At 41.2% G+C, this 19,389-nt stretch overlaps 1 protein-coding gene across 12 annotated transcripts in view; it reads left to right on the top strand.

The window, feature by feature from the left end:
- Ptprt (protein tyrosine phosphatase receptor type T) overlaps positions 1-19,389 on the top strand; it is a 992,204-nt gene that overhangs the window by 893,073 nt on the left and 79,742 nt on the right. For 11 of the 12 annotated variants that reach the window (XM_069989779.1, XM_069989783.1, XM_069989780.1 and 8 more), the window contains one exon: positions 17,936-18,126. In XM_069989779.1, coding sequence (XP_069845880.1) covers positions 17,936-18,126 — 191 coding nt within the window. The remainder of the gene's footprint in view (positions 1-17,935; positions 18,127-19,389) is intronic. The other variant, XM_069989772.1, reaches the window with a different exon arrangement.

Genomic DNA, 19,389 nt, shown 5'->3' with positions numbered 1-19,389 from the left:
AGAGGCCCATGTAATAAGGACCTAGTGAACATGTCCAGCTAATACATTATCATCAAGGAAATGGAGTCACTATTCTATGAGGAAATGAATCTGCCATCAATCATAGGATTGAGGTTGGAATCCATTCTCTCCAAGTTAAGTCTTCAGAGATCCCTTGTGAGACAAAGCTGACAGCTTGTGCGTAACCTGATGGGAGACCTTGAGCCAGTGGTGCCCATGAGAGCTGCCCTCAAACTTATGACCTAGAGAAATGTGAAAGGATGGTAGACATTGTTATTTGAAGCTGCTGACTATGTTCATATATTCTAACTAATATACAACATAATAGATATTACAATAATTTGCCCAAATCCTTTTGGCTAATAACTAGAAGAGCCAAGATTTAACTCTGATTTTTCTGCTATATCTCAGTTTACAAAGACAAAACAAAGAAACACACTTGCAACAGTTTGGCATCCCACAAAGGCAGCTACGGAAGGCCCTTTCTCTGTAGCAGTGATTGTCCTGTGACCTGCTCACCTGCATTACCATAGAACCACTGGGTCTTGGAGAGACTGGCAAGCAATCCTAAAGGACAGGTCTTCTCTTCTGTACTCTCCACCAATAATTGATTCCAACCTTCTCTTTCTGGCCCCAGTCACTGTCTTGACCCACATAAAATGGTATAGTAGAGATTTCCAAAACATGACCAGGCCTGATCTACAGCTTCATCAACTTCATGTCCAGAATATGGAGCCAAATACAATGTATTTAATGTGCTTCTCAAGTGACTCCTCTTTAGCCCCAGGATTTGATACTTATCTATGTAAAACAAAGCCATCTATCACTCTTGTCTCTTTAATCCAGCAACTAAAGATCTGCCAAGCTGAATCCTGACATGGACATAGTGCTCATAATTATGAGTGTCTCTGTTCTTCTACATAGGAACCGTCCACTTTGGCTGCTTGGATTTGTTTAGGTTTCCTTGGCTTGAAACAGTCCCATGAATCTCCTCATCTATTCACTGAAAAGAAAGAAAGAAAAGTATTCTCTATTTAATTAGCATCTTTTTAAGACCATTTGTAAAAATGTAATTATACTTATTACCCCTAAGTTCCCTTAGAGACCACTCAATCTCTTGCTACTTGGAGCATGGGTCATAGAGCAATGTCATTAACAGCTCCAAAGGCATTGGCATAAATGCAAACTGTCAGACATCTCCAGATACACTGAATCAGAATCATTTCTAAGTATCCCATATATATATATATATATACACACATATATATATACATATACACACATATATATACATATACACATATATATATACATATACACACATATATATATATACATATACACATATATGTATACATATACACATATATGTATATATACATATATATATACTTATATATGTGTTGAAGTTTGAGAAAGCATTGGTCTAATTCAGCTCCTTAATTAAAGTTAAGATCCACAAATATTGCATAAGATAATTTAATGGTAAAAACCCAGGATGAAAACTCAAGTCTTGAAATCCTCAAATTTTGCTCTTTCTATTCTAGTAATATTTGTTGTCCATGTGGTTTATTATAGCCACAAACTCAGCCTAAGCATCCAGGGCACTGTCTGACATGGAGAAAGGACGTTTCTGTTTCATATCTCATTCGGTGTCAAACTCATTTTAACCAGCTGTTGCACATTTAAATATTCTCTCCCAGACAAGGGTAGTCATTTCATTTTCTGTTTCTTACCCATCAATGAAAGACAAAGTCACCTGTCAGGCTGTTGATTATAAAGCTTGTCAGAAATTGAATTTTTCTAGTTTAGCTAAGTATTACTTGGCAACTATTAAGCATACCTTTGTCTTATTACGATTTTGATGAATGGGAGATTTTAAAAGAAAGAAAAGAAAGAAGACAAGCCCATGGCCTCAGGGTGAGGCATTACTTAATCATTTTGTTTTCTTTCTGTAGCAATTCTTGCTCCCAGTGTGTGGATCCTGGAGGTTGGTGATACACACCCAACACAAAATGTTTTCAGTGTATGTACCGTCTTGGAGCCAATCAGAAGCTCCAGATCAGGCCCCAGCCACACTGGAATTGCACTGAGCTGAAAAGAAGAATGGATCTGCATATAATAGAAATCACCAGAATCCAGTCAATCTGGATAAGACAGAGCTACCACTCCACACTTAGCTGGCTAACAGAACAGAGGCAGGAAGTAGAGACCAGGCTACTCTGCCACAGGAATTGAAAGGACTGAGAGATGGACCTGGCAGTCAGTAGTGAGTAGTGTTTCTTACCAAGGTAGAGAAGAGATGGGTATACCTGTCAAAGAAATAAGTATTTGCTTAACAGATACAGGGTCGTGGAGGTATGCTGGAACGTGGCACCTGCCATGGTGGGGGTTACAGTCCCATACAGGATGCAGATGCTGAAGCAGTTCATGTGAGCGCCCTAGTCTACATGATGACACGTCCACAGAGATGCATTGTGATTCATGAAGTCGATGGCGTGGGAGCAAACAGGGATGTCCTTTGCCATATCTTCATTCATACAAGTTAAAATAGCTTTGGTAGGTACTCACTACCTAGATTCTGCTATTAACATTTTACTCCAAATCCCTTAAGCCACCTTGATTTTTTAAATGCACATTGAAGAGCATTCCCATCAAATACTGAACTGTTCATACTATTGATGCAGGCTTGATATTATGCCTTTTATTTAGAGACACAATAACATATAAAGGAATGTACAAACTTAAATTTTCCACTCCATGAGCCCAACATTTGAATGGACTTGTGTGATTCAACCCCCAAAAAATATACAGACTCACCAACAAGGGCCTGATGGGTCTTCTCAACCAATCCTTCTCCTACCCTGCACAACAGGAATCCATACTGATGATGTTTCTTCTACCATACACCATCTGTCTCTTCTAGAAGAAAAAGTAACACACAGTAGGATATAACATTGGAGCTGAATCCTGAAAAATACATAAGAGTCCATTTGGCCCTTGAAAGTTGGGAGAAGTTGAATCACTGCAGGTGAATAGGCCACCATGTGTAGAACTGAGGTGGGCTTGGGGACAAGGTGACAAGAATTTGTTGGCAAGGAGGGTGTGGCTACAACCTAGTTAGAAAAAGGGATACCCAATGAGACAAGAGAGAGTAGTGCAAGCCCGTTCCTAGACTCGAAACTGTCTTCAGCATTTAAAATCTGGAATATAGCTGAAAGACAGCAGCTGTCCCATGAAAGGTTTGAACAGAGGTGACATGCTGAGATTCACACTTCTAAGACAGCATGCAGAAGTCAGTGGGGACCCTGGATGTTGTGGGGAATATTGTTTCAGGTACCAAGGGGAAAGAAAAGAGGCTGACCATAGAGATGTGGATTCTGGCCATAGAGAGAAGACACCACTTCCTTTCCCCTCTTGTTGTTAGCTTCCAAAGTCGAGCTTCTAATAATTATGTCATGGTGTTTGATTTTTTTCTCTCTCTCTCTCTTCACTTTTCAGATACTAGCCATAAAGCTTTGGCAGACACTGGCTCCTAAAGGTTAAATAATTTGCCTGTAGTCCTATGGCAGTAAGTGGTGATGTTCAGGTTCTCACTCTGGTTTATTTATATCCGAAGTCTATACAGTTTCAAACACTTTCCCGGACTTCAAAGAGTATCACATAAGTCCTTCAGTCTTTCTAATTGGAATCACTGCTTCCCTCATTATTAGATCAGAGTCTTCAAACACCTCAGGATTTTCAAGGTGGAAAATTTCCCAAGTTGCAAGTAATCCTAGCCAACTCAAGTTTCCCTCTTTGAGGATAAGTAACCAAGTTTTTGTTTTTGTTTTTATTATTTTTGCAAATGAGGGTTTGTGGGCAGCACCCAGGAGACAGCATGGACCTTCCAATAGTTGGTTTCATTTATCTGTGGTTCAGTCAAGCACCAAAATGACACCAGGACATTTCTGGAGCTCTTTATGCCTGAAGCCCCTAATAGCTCTCGTATCTATAACTCAAACTTACCTTAAAACATCCTCGGTCTTTTTTTTTTTTGTACATTAAACTCCTCTGAAATGCCACCCAAATCATGCTTACATGCCGGTAAAGATATTAAAACTGTGTAATTGACCTTTTTCTTTCAATGCTGGCACTGGTGCTTGAACTCAGGGCCCCACAGCTGTCACTTGGCTTTGTCACTCAAGGCTAGTACTCTACCATTTGGGCTCTATCTCTCCTTCTGGCTTTTCACTGATTAATTGGAAATAAGTCTCAAGTACTTTTCTACCCAGGTTGGCTCTGTACTGAGATCCTCAGATCTCTGCCTCCTAAATAGTTTAGGATTACAAGTGTGAGCCACCCCAGCACCCAGCTGACTTTTCTGTTATTTTTATTTTATGTAACTTACTGACCAAGACATGATCCTCTAAGTTCTGTTACATGTTCTATTTTTATCAACACTCAACAGCATGTACAGAACTCTCACTGATAATATTAAATAAATCCATCTTTCCAGCTTTAAACAATCTCACACCTTCTTATTTTAAACTACATGTTTTCTCTTCCGATAAACAACACATTCCCTAGGAACTCGTTTCTTCCCACCCAATATTAATGCCATATTTTATCATCAGTTTATAAAATTCTTTAGGAATCTACTTTATTGTCTATTATATAATCTAAAAGCAGGAGCCAGCTTTTCCTTTTTCTTTAGCTTCTCTGTTGGATTCTTAATTTCTACATGTTCCATTGACTGCTATTTTTACCTATTTATTTACTCTCTTTCCAGTTTCAGTGGCTGTGTTTTTCATCTCTAGAAGTTGAATTTGAATTTTCCAAGCACTCCTCTCTTTCCTCCATGATGTGTTGGGTTATAGCGAGGGCTTATATTTCTTCTTCTTTTCTCTTTAATCCATCTAAACAGACTTATTTTACAGTCTCTCAGATTGCTTCATTGTTTCCCATTCTTAGGAGTTATATTTCTTTGTATAGTGTGTCTGCTGGGTCTCCCTCGTGGGGATAGATTTCCTCGTGTGGCTTGTCACTCTGTGTATTTTATTTTCCCACTATGAGTTCATCTTGAGTGGAGGCGGTTTTGTTCATAGGAACTAATGTGTCTTGGATTATGAAAACACCTCTATAGGGTGGTTTCTCATTTGCTTGTCGAAACAGGAAGTTTCCAGTAGCATTAAGTTTTGTATATTGATTTCCAGGTTTACACACAAGTAGCATAAATATCGACCCTAAACTCACATGTGGAAGAAAAAAGGCTGGAGTTTTCTTTGTTCTTTTTTTTTTTTTTTTGTCAAGCTATGCACCTTTCCCTACCAATTCATAACTTTGCCTTGTATACTGACTGACTCGAATATCAATATACGCACATTCATTTAAGTTAGGTCTCTTAGTTAAGTGTGCCAAAATTAGGATGAGACCAATTAGAATGAAATGTAAATATGTGTGGAGATATAATAATGAAATAGCCCCCTCTTGTATGTCTGATATAAACCAATAAAAGTTTTTAAGGGTTTTTTTTTAATTAAGTTTTTAAGTAAAATTAGAGTATACTACCTGTCCATTATGAAAGAAGAATAAATCAAAATAATTTAATTTTTGGTGCTGCATTAGCCTACCCACTGTGGGGTGTTTGTTGTCAAAATTTAAAATTGTAGCCAATATTTTTTATATTAGACTTTTAGAATAATTTGCTCTTTGAAATTCTTTCTATATGGTATTTAGTTTTGATTTGTACTTTTTGTGAGTTGTATACTCATATCTGTAATTAACTGATATTGGTACCTCTCAAGTCACCTTTTGTATCACATGATTCTTTTACTATGGGATTCTTATTTATTTTTTGAAGGGTCTGGAACTATGTCTTTGTTTTGCTTCACACCTTCCAGTCCCGTGTAAAAGAATCATCCAACCATCTTCAGAGTCACTCTGTATGCAAGATGGACTTTTTGGCAGCCTCACAAAGTGAAAACTATTTATCTCACTATAGAACTTTGGGGTCACACCATTTTCCCTTCAAAATTTTTGTTCTGTTGTGGTCTCACATTTAAAATTGTCCAAGAGAAAATACTGGCTGGCATTGTTTCTTTTGCTTTTAAGCAGTCATTTTTCTAATCTAGAGGTTTATCTCAGTCAGTGCTTGTATTTCAATAATATTTCAACAATTGGATTAGGCTATGGGTTTTGTTTTTAAATTGGTACAAGGAGGCGTCTACAATTGAAGGTTTAGTTTTATATCTTGCCAGGGAGCTGCTTCTTTTCTTCATTCCTGTAATATTGCTTTTGATCATTTATTCAGATCTTTTCGTTAATAACAACAATTATCTGTCATTTATATGTCTGTTTGCTTTTCTTCTCTGAAAGTGTCTTTTTGTTTCCTTCACACATGAACACACATGAGCAGATAATAAATTCACATTATTCTTACTAACCCTTGCCAGTACCTCAGTACATTTTTCCAGATTTCTTCTCCATAAATTACTGCTTGTTGTTTATTCTCATAGATTCTTATTTTGTTTTAATTCTATCATTACAATCTTGTTGTTTTATTTTTTTCCCATGGGTTTTAGCATGAAATATGAATTCTTTTTTTATTGTGAAAATACCATTCAGAGGGGTTACAATTACATGGGCAAGATAATGAGTACATTTCTTATCGAGCATTGTTACCTCCTCCTTTGTTTCCCCTTCCCATCCCTTCCCTTACCCTCCCTGTCCCCCTACCCGGTCCTCCCCCCCCCCCAAAGTTGTAAAGTTCGTTTTTCAACATAATGACTTGTACATCTTATTGTTGCAATGGGTCCACCTGTATCCCTATTTAAACGATTTGTTTTTTCCCTTGCCCTCCACAAATTATACCAACATCAAATACAGTGAAAGCAGGGGTTATACCATGGGGGAGGGATAAAGCAACAAAGAAATCATCTTATAAATATGTTAGAAACAATCGCATGAAAGAAAAAAAAACATTTGAATAGTTATCTTGGGGTTCATTTCCCTAACATCAACTTATCTGTATGTTTGAGTCAAGCAGAAAAGGTCAGATGGTGGTTTTATGTTTTTCATACAATTTCTGCTTTCACTCAGTGAATGTTTAAATAATTTTTATTTTCCTTGAAATGAACATATATTAATTGTATACACTAATGGAGCTCAAGCACACATGGATCAAATATGATATGATATTGAAAAATGTGTCCAGCACATACTAATGAAATCCAACCTCCCTTTTACTGGTCTTCCCCCCATACACCCTTCCCAACCTCTCCTTATCACTGTTCTACATTCAGGTCAATTTTTGTTTCAGCTTTTATTTATGCAAGAAAACATACAGTACTCACCTTTCTGTGTCTGGCTTATTTCACTTAAAATAATGTCCTCCCATTGCATCCATTTTGCTGCAAAAGACAGGGTTTCATTCCTTGTGTCTGAATAATATTAGCCTGCAGTAAACTTGATTCATTTAATGAAAACTCTGTTGCCTCATTTTCAATCTTTCACGTCCTTTATACCACCATGTTTTCATGACTTTTATTTCCAAACAGACATCTTTCTGAAATACGTTTCTACATTCTGTTGAGTAGATTCATATCTTAGTAATGGGTGTGTGGGTTTGGGGTTGGGAGATCAAATTGGCTTCAATGGTCAATGGTAAGTGCATTCTTCTCTCACAGAATAAGTCAAGTGTTAGAATAGGTGGTTCTGGAAGTTTTTTTCCAGCTCTCTACTGAATCCCATGTTGGCAATGCCCCCAGCCATCTCCCCTCATAGATGTATGACTCCAAGTATCACACCCAGATATGATGATATCTAGTGACTGAGACATTATTGGATGATATATACTATAACATTATGTATATTAAATATATATATGTATGTATGTATACATACATATATATATATTTATTTAAGTAGTCTAGAGGGGAGTTGCCATGTATCTTGATCAATGTTACCAAGATAAGAAGTTCCTAAGAGAACTGCCTACCCATTCTTTAAAATTTTGGAGGGGAAAAAACTAGCAAAGAGAATCAGGACACCTTGATCAAGGTAAAGAAATCAGTATTTCCCCTTTCCTGAAATAAGGGTGCTCACCCCTGATTCATGTGAGGAAAGTGTTGGAACACAAACTAATTTGTCACCTCTATCAGAAAAGAAGACTGAGACTCTTGGGTGAATGGTAGTACTGATGGCTGTTTTTCTCAGAATTTAGTATAGTATTTTCCTTACAATTGACATAGCAGATCTTTTCCTAGGACCCCATTTTGTCTTGTTTCTATTTATTTAGCTTGAAAGGAGGAAGTATTACTCCAGATCTGGTGTTTGCCAATGAATATTTTCCTCTGTTCAACTGGTTACTGATTGAATCTTTCTCTCTTTTTTTGTGGCTTGATCAGGAGGAAAAATCCTTAGTTACAACCCCCATCCCTAAGCAGGGTATCTACCACTATCATTTCTCTTAGTCTGAGGGAGATTATAGAAGCAATACACATTCTCCTCACAAAAAGGAAGATTTATTTCTTATCAGAAAGAACGAATGGATCAAGAAGGCGTACTTCTTTTTTTAATTTGTCATGGCAATGTCAGAGTTTAAGGAGAATACACTTGAAGAGCCCTAACCTTGTTTGCTAAGGTCTTTGATATTCTTTTTTTCGGGGGGCGGGAGGGGGTCAGTCGTGAGCATTGAACTCTGGGCCTGGACCCTGTCCCTGAGCTCTTCAGCTCAAGCTACAGCTCCACTTCCGGTTTTCTGGTGGTTAATTGGAGATAAGAGTCTCATGGATGTTCCTGCCCAGGCTAGCTTTGAACCATTATCCTCAGACCTCAGACTCCTGAGTAGCTAGGATTACAGGCAGGAGCCACCAGTGTCCAACAGTCTTTGATACTCTTAAGCCTAGGAAAGAACATTGGAAAAGATTAGCCTAACCCCACATAATAAAGCCCATCAGTGTTAATGCCACTTGTATAATGTCTATTTCAGTCCCCCCCTCTCCCCCCTCCCCGCCACTAAAAAAACAATATTCACAGTGGGTGGCATTCTACTTAGTTTTACTGGTTCACTAATATGCATTCTATCAGTCATAATTAAACAGAGAGAACGTAGTTCAATGTGCCATTATATTGAGTAAAAGTATGTCCCCCAAGTGGATAGGAGATAGGGATGTACCCTGCCTGTTCCTCAGGGGTCACAAATCTCACACTTATCATAGTGGCAGACTAGAATTCAGTAGAGTAGAACAAATTTCCCTACAGCATGTCTCCTAGCCACAGCCAACTGCTTCATCTTCTATTTCATCAAAGAAATTGTAATCATTTCCAACTCTAGAGAGAGAAAACTGGCTTGTCGAATCCGTTGGAAGATCATTTTGTACAATTTCAGAGGCTTTTAGGAAATTTCAGCAAAATTAAGTCTTTATCTTCATGCACATGTTAAGTGTGATATTGCTATAATTAACGGATATTCCTCCCAGATTCTGGCACTAGGTTGGTTGACAGACTTACATTTCAGTTCTATTATGAGCATATTGTCTTGAGGTTGGGTTGATATTTGATAGGAGAGGGGAGGAGCGGCATTGAGAAGAACTCTCAGTGGAATCCCATTTGACCTTTGCAACAACCTTCTCAGATGATATTCCCCTCAATATTCCCCATTAAAAATAAAGATGGGGCCAGGTGCCAGTGGCTCATGCCTGTAATCCTAGCTACTCAGGAGGCTGAGATCTGAGGATTACAGTTCAAAGCCAGCCCTGGCAGGAAAATCCATGAGACTCTTAATCTCCAATTAATCATGGAAAAAGCCAGAAGTGGCACTGTGGCTCAAGTGGTAGAATGCTAGCCTTGAGTGAAAGGAGTTCAGGGACAGTGCTCAGGTCCAAAGTTCAAGCCACAGGACTGGCAAGAAAAGTAATGCATATAGACATACAGACATACATAAGTAAAATAAAGATTGGGGGCTCACAGTAACTACATTTGAGGGCCTAGAGCTAGAAAGCTGTGAAGATCCTACATGAATTCAAGTTTTGTCTTCAGGTCCTGTGCTTAGACTCTGCAGCCTACTGTTGCCATAGACCCTAGAGTGTTGTTTGGCTCAGCACATCCTCACATTTAGGAGACTGAGTCTTCATCCCCACTTTATCCTAGCTCTCCTCTCAGGCTTTCTACTCCCAGAATGGATAGTTGCAATTCACTCATCATACTTCTCTTCCTTAGAGGGCACATGGATTTGGGAGTCATTGTGATGTATGAAATGTAAAATTGATACTAGTATCAGAAATTATAGGGAGATGGTTGTCTAGTTAAGAAATATTTGTCTTGACTCTTATGAAGACCTTTGCTAAGAGGGATGGCTCCACTGGAGCTGTGGAAAGAGCACTGTGAATGCAGAAAGAGCCTTTAGGAACCGGATGGAACTGCCTTGTCCTAGAGACTGAACTAGCGCACTAGCCATGAGAATGTAGTAAAATGAATGGCTTTGGGGGTAGAGTGGAGACGAGACAAGGAAAGAGGACAGAAGCTTGTATTCATCTGTTTTCCATTGCTACAACAAAATAATATCCAGAAGAGATTTCTTAAGGAAGTGGCTCTGTAGCTCAAGTGGTAGAGTGCTAGCCTTGAGCTGAAGAGCTGAGGGACAGCGCCCAGGCCCAGAGTTCAAGCCCCACAACTGACCAGAATTAAAGAAGAAATCAAAAGAGATTTCTTGAGCTAGCAGTTTTGAAGGCTGGTGGAATCAGGTGGTCCTCTCTGTCTGGCCCCTGATGAGGATTGAGAGACATCCTTGAGAATGGTGTCCTAACCAAGTACTTGCAAAAGGGAAGGATGAGTCACACACCGTGAGACAGGAAGCTGGTGAAAAGAGAAGGGTCAGTCTTGTTCTTCCTAATGAAATCTGATTTCACACAAGACGAATGAAATCCCACAGGTGAATGCTATCTGTGACCAGGGCCTCCAATGATCCAATCATCTCCCACCAGCCCCCACCTTCTTGAATATTCTTGCCCCCCCCCGCCATTATTGCCACATTGAAGACCAAGCTTCCCACTTGGGAGAACACATTCAAATCATATCTGAACCATAGCAGAAGCCTTAAGACTCTTGGGCTGCTTGCTCCAGCTTGTGGATTCCCTTGTATCAGGAGGACACCCTGCACTCATCATTAAGACAGCTACCAGAGCGTGCATGCTTTACTATCTACAAGCACTGGGCTGAGCACTTGGCATGCACTGTCTCTTTAAATCCTCATCACATTTTTCCCCTGTATTATAGATGGAGAAACTGAGGCTCAGAAAAGACATGACCACTTGGCCAAGGTCACAGAGCCTGTAACTGTCTGATGAATGGTCAATGCCCTTTCCTGTTAATTCTGAGACCCTGACTTGGTGTTTCTCAAGCTGTGGACTGTGTTCCTCTCGGGAACATGGGCAGGTTGGGTTATCATAATGTAAACATTTTAGTGAGACTAGCCTCATATGGAGATCCTATTTTTTTTTGCCAGTACTGGGACTTGAACTCAAGCCCTGGGCACTGTCCTGGAGCTTCTTTTGCTAAAGGCTAGTGCTCTACCACTTCAACCACAGTGTCTCTTCTGGCTTTTTCTGAGTAGTTTTTTATTGGACATAAGAATCTCACAGACTTTTCTTCCTGGGCTCGCTTCAAATTACAGTCTTCACATCTCAGCCTCCTGAGTAACTAGGATTACAGGCACAAGCCAGCAGCACCCGGCTATGGAGATCTATTAAATTATGCCTCTCACATAGTGGGAACATTAGGTATGTACCAATATGACTGTCACGTAATTGAGAGGAGTCTTGCTAACTTTTTCTCCAGGCTAGCCTGGAACAATGATCCTCCCATTCTTTGCCTCCCAAGTAGCTAGGATTACAGGTATAAACCACCACGCAAAGCCTCATTAACCATATTCTAAGTGCTCAATAGCCACAGGCGGCTACTGGATACCATATTAGAAATGTGCAGCTATAGAACATACCTGGCGTTGTATGAAGTTCTACTGGTTAGTGCTTGGCTATAGCTATCAGAGATCTGAGCATGCTTGGCTTTCTTCCTCAAGCCTGGTACAGTACCATTCAAGCCATGCCTCTGGCCCAGTTTTGTGCTAGTTAATTGGAAGATGAAGTCCCATAGACATTTCTGCCTGGACTTAACTTTGAACTCTGATCCTTCAGATCTCAGCCTTTGGATAACTAGGAACTACAGACATAATCCAGGACCTAGCATGTTTGTTTGGGAAACAGATCTTGTTGTGTATTCCAGGCTGGCCTAGAACTTTCTGTATAGCCCAGGCTGATTTTGAATTCATGATCTCCTGTCTCAAGACTTACAAGTGCTAGGATTACAGGTATGTACTACCATCCCTAGTGCTTACTGTTGAAATGAAGCATGCATGGTATTTTTAAAAATCTTATTTAGTACTGCCTTGAAAACATATTTGTTTACTTATATACATGGTTGGCATTGTATTTTCAGTGGGCGGTACTGCTGAAGAACTTTCTTCCCCACTGTGACCTCAAGATTCTATACTTTTCACTCTTTCTCTATATCTGATCTGCCCAGTACAGTCAGTAACCATATGCCCCATGTGGGCATATCCATTGAAATTAATTAAAACTAAGCCAGTGTTAGCAGAGCAGCAGTGGTTCACACCTGTAATCCTAGCTACTCAGGAGGCTGAGATCTGAGGATCGTGGCTCAAAGCCAGCCCAGACAAGAAAGGCCATAAGATTCTTATCTCCAACTAATCACCAAAAAGCCAGCAGTATAGCTATGGATCAAGTGGTAGAGCATCATCCTTGAGTGGAAAAAGCTAAAGAACAGCACCCAGGCCTTGAGTTCAAGCCCCAGGACTGGCAATAAAAAACACAAACAACTAAGCCAACTTAAAAATTGCACTTCCTCTGTTATATTAGCTACCACTCAGATGCTCAGTAGCAGCTAAGACAGCGTGGTTGCTAGATTGCCAGGCATAGGTGCAGGATACTTTCTCATCTTCACAGAAAGTTCTGTCAGGCAGCACTAGCATAGATTGTACGAAGTGATGTGAAGTGACACAGAAGTGCATTGCGAAGTCCCAAGCAGGTTTCCTGGTGCCTATCCCTATGGCTCAGCCATCTTCCATCTCCTAGGTGCCTGTCCCTTCCTATCTTTGCTAGACTTGCTTATTCACAACTTATCTTCTCTTCTCCTTCAACAACTGTGGTGTGCTTATCTCTCCAGGAACACACCTCGCTCCCCTTCCCGCATGTAGACAGCGGTTTACACAGTGCTTTGAACAATGGATGGATTTAGTGAGCGTTTGTTAGCCAGCTGGGACGGCAGTTCCAGTCAAATGATTGGGAATATTTGCCTGAATCTAGGGAGTTCTAAGTGGTTGGTGGCAGGGGATATGAGAGAGGGAGAAGTGGGGAAGGAGGGGGGAAAACAGAAAGAGACTCAGAGACAGAATATTTGACTGAAGCTACCAGGGGTTCTAAGTGGCTGGAAGTAGGAGATATGAGAAGGAAAAAAAGGAGAGGAGAAAGAAACAGAGACTCAGAGGTGGAGACAGAATATTTGGCTCAATCTACAAGGAGTGCTATCTAAGTGGCTGATAGCAGAGGATATGAGATAGGGAGAGGGAGAAAAGGAGAGGGAGAATGAGACCCAGAGACTCAGAGACAAAGACAGAATTTTTGGCTGAAGTTACAAGGGAGTTCTAAATGGCTGGTAGCGGGAGATGTGAGAAAAGGAGAAAGAAAAGAGACAGACAGACAGACAGATCCCAGGAAAGAAGGAACAGGAGTTAGTAGAGAGGCTGAAAAGAGTAAATCAGGGAGACAGTCATGACCAAAAATCTCATACTTGTCACCAAAATTCCTCAGCCCATCCCCCAAGTCTCCCCAAAACCAGAGGAACTTCCCCACAACAAGAGGAACTTCCAGGGAAGTCACAGATGTAGGCGACAGCTATCTAAAGCTGTGAAAGAAATCCACAAATATTATTACATGATAAACAAGCATGAAAGACCCGTCCATGGGAGACATGAAAATGAAGGTTCTGGTGAGGAGCAGAATGTAGGATGTCCTCTCGCTGGGCCAGCTGGTTCGAGTTCCATTTTATGAGTGGCGTGTGAATTCCCGCGCCCTTGCTGAATTAGCAGCAGCATCGCACATTGGTTTTAAGGCTCCCTCTCGTATAGGAACATCATAACACTTTCTAATTGGGGCCTGATAAAAACGTAGCATTACTTGTAGGTTCCTGAGAGAAGTGAGTTGTGAAATTGGGTTTTCATTAAACCTAATGATGGAAAATTAAGTATAGTGCGTCTGGTGAAATGGGGTGTGATAAAAGGCATCGCTTCCGCATTATCGAAGGTTAATAAGGGAATAGGTGAGCCAAGATACATGGGACAAAGGGAGTCCAATAGTTGGATTAATAAACCTTGAAAGTCCCTTGGTTGCGAGTCTTCATAGCATCATTTGCAATGCCACTGACGCTGTTACAAATGTTACAGCAAATACGAACGGTTAAATCTCAGGCGCATTTTATTTTCCATACCACTGTTAGTTTTGCTGACATCAAGTTTACAGTCTGTCTAACAATGTGTTAAGGGAAAATGATTGGGCACCTTACAAAACTTGCCAAATATCCATTCCTAGGAAGCCTGCTTCTGGCAGGCTGTTGGTCTCCCATGCAGCCCACACCCCAGGTCCTCTGGGAGAGGAAGGGGTCTCTGAAGGTACCTGTGTCCCTTATAGGAGCTTATATAGGCTGGAAGAGCAGATTTCAGGCCCTGACTGTCATTTCTTCTCCTGGGAATCATGAGGTATGATATCAAACTCCAGTGTTTTCTTCCCTCTCCATCTCCAATTCCATCACAGCATCGCAGGAGTTCTGCTCCCTGGAAGATTGCTTCTGTTCCATGGCAGCCCGGACACCTACAAGAAAGAGTGTGAGCCTTAATTCTGCAAGGCTTCGACAGCTTTACACTGGCTTCAAGAGTCTCCACGTTCCCAGCCTTCCTGGCTCTACCTCATCTTGTCTCTTCCAGCCTTTATTCTCAATCATTCTCTCTGCTCTTACCCAAATGTGCCTTCACCTTCAAGGTGAAGCATCATGCTTTGATGGTTCGACTTCTCTGTTTTCCATTCCAAACCATCAAGCCTAGGGAAGAGAAGTCACATTTCTCTCTTGTCTCACCTTTGCCTAGTGGAGTCTTAGCACAGAATGAATTCTTGACAAGTCTAACTTGTGATCATGAGAAAGGAAACAGCCCTCACTTTCTAGGCATTACATTTAATCAATCCCAGGAGAGAAAAAAAAGTCAGTAGTGTTTTTCTTACCTATAGCCAGGAAGGTTTTGCTTACATCTCACCTAGATCTTTCTTCTTTCTGTGTAAATCTGATCCTTGAGTCTTTCTATTAGCACTGAAGGGCCAGCTCTGCCTTAATTATGTTTACTGACCACATTAAGTTGTTGCTGCTGCTTTTCTTTTTCAGTCCTGAGGCTTGAGCTCTGGGCCTGGGTGCTATCCCAGAGCTCTTTCACTCAAAGCTAGCACTCTACCACTTTGAGCCACAGCTCCACTTCCTGTTTTTCTGGCAATTTATTAGAGATAAGAGTTTGACAGACTTTCCTACCCAGCTGGCTTTGAACCACGATCCTCAGATTTTAGCCTCCTGAAGTAGCTAAGAAGACAGGCAGGAGCCATCAGTGCCTGGCCCACATTAAATGATTTTATGTTCCAGCCAATCAAACTAGAAGGCCTTTCGCTCTCCCTTGGTGAAGAAAATAACTTCAGAAAGGGGGGTAGAAAAATAAGACACATTGGCATCCCCAGACACAGATGGCAGCAGGAGGGGGACCAACACTGGCATTGGCCCCAAAGTGCTAGGCTTCCTGGGCATGCTGGTCAGGCAAAGTGGGGCCAGTTGGTTTACTCCTGAAAAAGATGCAGGCCATTCTCCTCCTTACCATGAATAGCCTGTGATGCCAACCCACAGGAGTGGGGTACACTGTCAGTCACATACAGAGTCTATGCCCAATGGCTTATTGTGACACAAGAGACATGCAAGTTGAAGAGAACATGGCTCTTGAAAAGACAAGTTACAGAAAGCAAGCATGTGTGTGAAGTCTCCCAGGGAATGAGTTAGGAACAGACATATAGGAGGTCTGCATGGTTGCCTTGCCACATCTGGAAAGATCTGGGTGAGGTCCATTGGCCGACTTATCCAGAGGTTCTCATCTGTCACAATGAGAATGCCCCAGGGCAGACCCTGCCATGTCATTGAGACTGGTATGGGAACCACCAATAGCTGCTTCTGGGGAAGAGAAGCTAATCCAGAAGACCAATGACACAGACTGGCAAGGAGTTGGCAGGCCCAGGATGTGTTTTTATAGGTCTATGGAAATACAAGTAGTTCAAACCCAATTTGAGCTGCATCAGTTTCCAGAGTGACCAACCCAACAGAAGGTTGTTAAAGTAACTTATTGAGTATAAAAGATTCTTGTCATAGGGAGAATCTAACTATTCTTTCAAGGAGAGATGCTCAGAACGAAGTACTTGAAGGAAGAGGTTCACAAAGAGCTGCAAGGTGGGTTCAGAGATTCTCCTGCATCAGCAGGATGAAATTAGGACAAGAGGATAGGAAGAAATGGTCACTAGTATACAGCTCATGGCTACAGAGAGCAGCTGGAGGATTAGAGTCCGGGCTACCTGGACCCAGTTCTTCCCATGGTATAATCTAAAGGAAACAGCCCAATAAAAGTGGGGTCATAGGGATACAGGCCAAATGGTACTGATCTCTAGGCACCTGAGATTTTCCCCATCTACAGACAGGCATCAGAGACCATAGCTACCCTACTTCCTAAATAGAGGCCCCACATTTAACTTGTCTGGCTTCTCACTGATTCTGGGGTTAGCTGGCAATCTATTATTGCTATTTATTTGCATAAGATACTAAGAAAAACTAAAGTGAATTTTGGCAACATTACGGAAAAGTGAGAACACTTACACACTACTGTGGGTATTGTGAATTTGTAACATCATTTTACAAAGCAGTAAAGAAGTTTCTGAAAAAAATGAACGATCACATTATCTAGTAATCCTACTACTGAGAGTGTATCCAAACAACTGAAGTGAGTATATTGAGATGTCTGCACTTCCATGTTCATTCTGTGTTCCTAAGACCGTAATACAGAAATAATATGTGTTTATGAGTAGATGGATGAATGTTTAAAATACGGTATAAATATACAACTGGAGAACTGTTCAGCCATCAAAAGGAAGAAAATAATTTATGATAAACATAGATAAACAGACCAATAAATATTGATAACACATTGACAGCATTGATAAACACTGATGTAGTATGATCTCTCCTTTTATGCATGTTCTAAAGGTGATGGAAGGGTCACACTGGTCAACATTTACTGTTAGGAAGAATAGAGGCCAGTGCTCTGTAACAAAGGAAGGTCACTATAGACAGTTATACTGTATCTTCAATTCCACAACTACTTAAGGAAATTATTCTTCTGATAAAGCAAGGATTTAAATAACAGATACATTAAGAATTCTGATTTAATTATTATAACATAAACACATGTACTGAAAAATCACATTGTGCCCCATAAATATGTTCAAAAAGCTTAGAGGAAGAACCACGAAGGGCAAGGAACGGCAACTCACCTGACACTTTGTCTTCACTCTTGTCGATCGGAGCATTTCAATGGAAATGAGCCAAGGGTTACTGTGTGTAGTGGCTTGTGTCTCTGCCTACCCCATAGCCAGGCCAGGGAAGCAGTGTGTCCCTAAACTTCCTGTCATTTCCTGATCACCAGAGTTGAGTCCCCCGCTAAGCTCCTCTGCTCTTCTCAAGGTCATCTAGGGATGATGAGGACCAAAGGTGAGGCTCCTGAGGTGATGGCTGTTCTGCCTCCTTCTCTTTGAAGCAGATGGCAGCCGTGGCGAGTTGTCTCAACCCACCCTCACCATCCAGACTCATCCCTACCGAACCTGCGACCCCGTGGAGATGAGCTATCCCCGCGACCAGTTCCAGCCTGCCATCCGGGTGGCCGACCTCCTGCAGCACATCACTCAGATGAAGAGAGGCCAGGGCTACGGGTTCAAGGAGGAATATGAGGTAAGAAGGCAGCCTGCGGTGAGACTCCCTGATAGATCACAGGTACATCTGGGGGCCTAAAGCCTTGCTCCTGGAAGTGTGGTCTCCAACCAGAAGCAGCAGCCTTACCTGGAAATATGGTGGGAATGTAGCCCCTCAGGCCCACCAGACACACTTAGTCAGAATTCGAATAGGAAGCACAACTTTTGGTGATTTGTGTATGCATAAAATATTTCATGCATCTTGCATGATGCATGATGCAAGATGCATGAAATATTTCATGCATCATGCCAAGAGATTTCAATATGTCCTTCCATATCTTTCTGTCCTCTCATCTCGCTGATCTCTGATATGCTTTCTCTCTCTCTCTCTCTCTCTCTCCCCTTCTCCCTCCTTCTCATCTTTTCTCTCTCCCTCCCTCTCTCCATTTGAATAACCCAGTAATCTCAAAGATCTTTACATTTTGGGGTCACATCATCCTTCAGTATGAGGATTAAAATGTCTCAGTTCTCCACATCTCCCCTGCTGGTGATTCCTGGCGTACATGCATGCATGTAGTGGTTATTAGGTTGGCATGGAGGAAAAACAGACAAGGGTTGTAGCCAAGTATATAAAGTGCTTGAATTCTTCGTGCTATTGTGCTTTAAGTCCTTAAAGATCCACACCACTGAGGAGTCCTTGCAAAGCTCTGGTTCTGTCAGATCGCTCTCCACTCCCCTACCCAGAGTTCTTTCCGTGTCTTCCATCATTCTACCTAGCATGCAAGGCAAGGACTCCCATGTTCTCCTTGTCATGCAGAACAAGTTAATTTTTTGTCTGTCTCATTCCTTTTCATTTCAAACCTTGCCTGTTGCACTTCATCTTTTACCAACAAAAGAAGAACCAAAAGGAAAACCCACTTACCATGTTTTCTTAATCCAAAGAACAGCTCCCTCCCAAAAGGAATTCTGGTGTACATGGAAGCCAGCTACAACCAGATTTGAAAACAATCATTACTCTTCTTTTCCCTTTCTCTTTTCCTTTCCTCTCTCCCTTGCTTTCTTCCTCCTCTGAATATCTCCTGAACAGCTTCTATGTGAGTTATTTGCACTTATCTTTGTTGTTTATTCTTTCCTTTCTTCTGTCCTTCCCTTCCTTCCTTCCCTCTTTCCTCCATGCCTTCCTCCTTCCCTCCCCACCCTTTCTTTCTGTCACGTAAAGTACCTGCCCCAGGTATATTCAGTTCACTTTCATTGTGTGCAGTAAAAACTCACTGATTCAGGCTCCATACATTTGGCATTGTTG

This window comes from Dipodomys merriami, unplaced genomic scaffold, assembly GCF_024711535.1.
Source record: "Dipodomys merriami isolate MVZ:Mamm:240054 unplaced genomic scaffold, mDipMer1.0.p SCAF_39, whole genome shotgun sequence".
NCBI classification, from domain to species: Eukaryota; Metazoa; Chordata; class Mammalia; order Rodentia; family Heteromyidae; genus Dipodomys; species Dipodomys merriami.
This window is presented reverse-complemented; position numbering and strand designations above follow the sequence as displayed.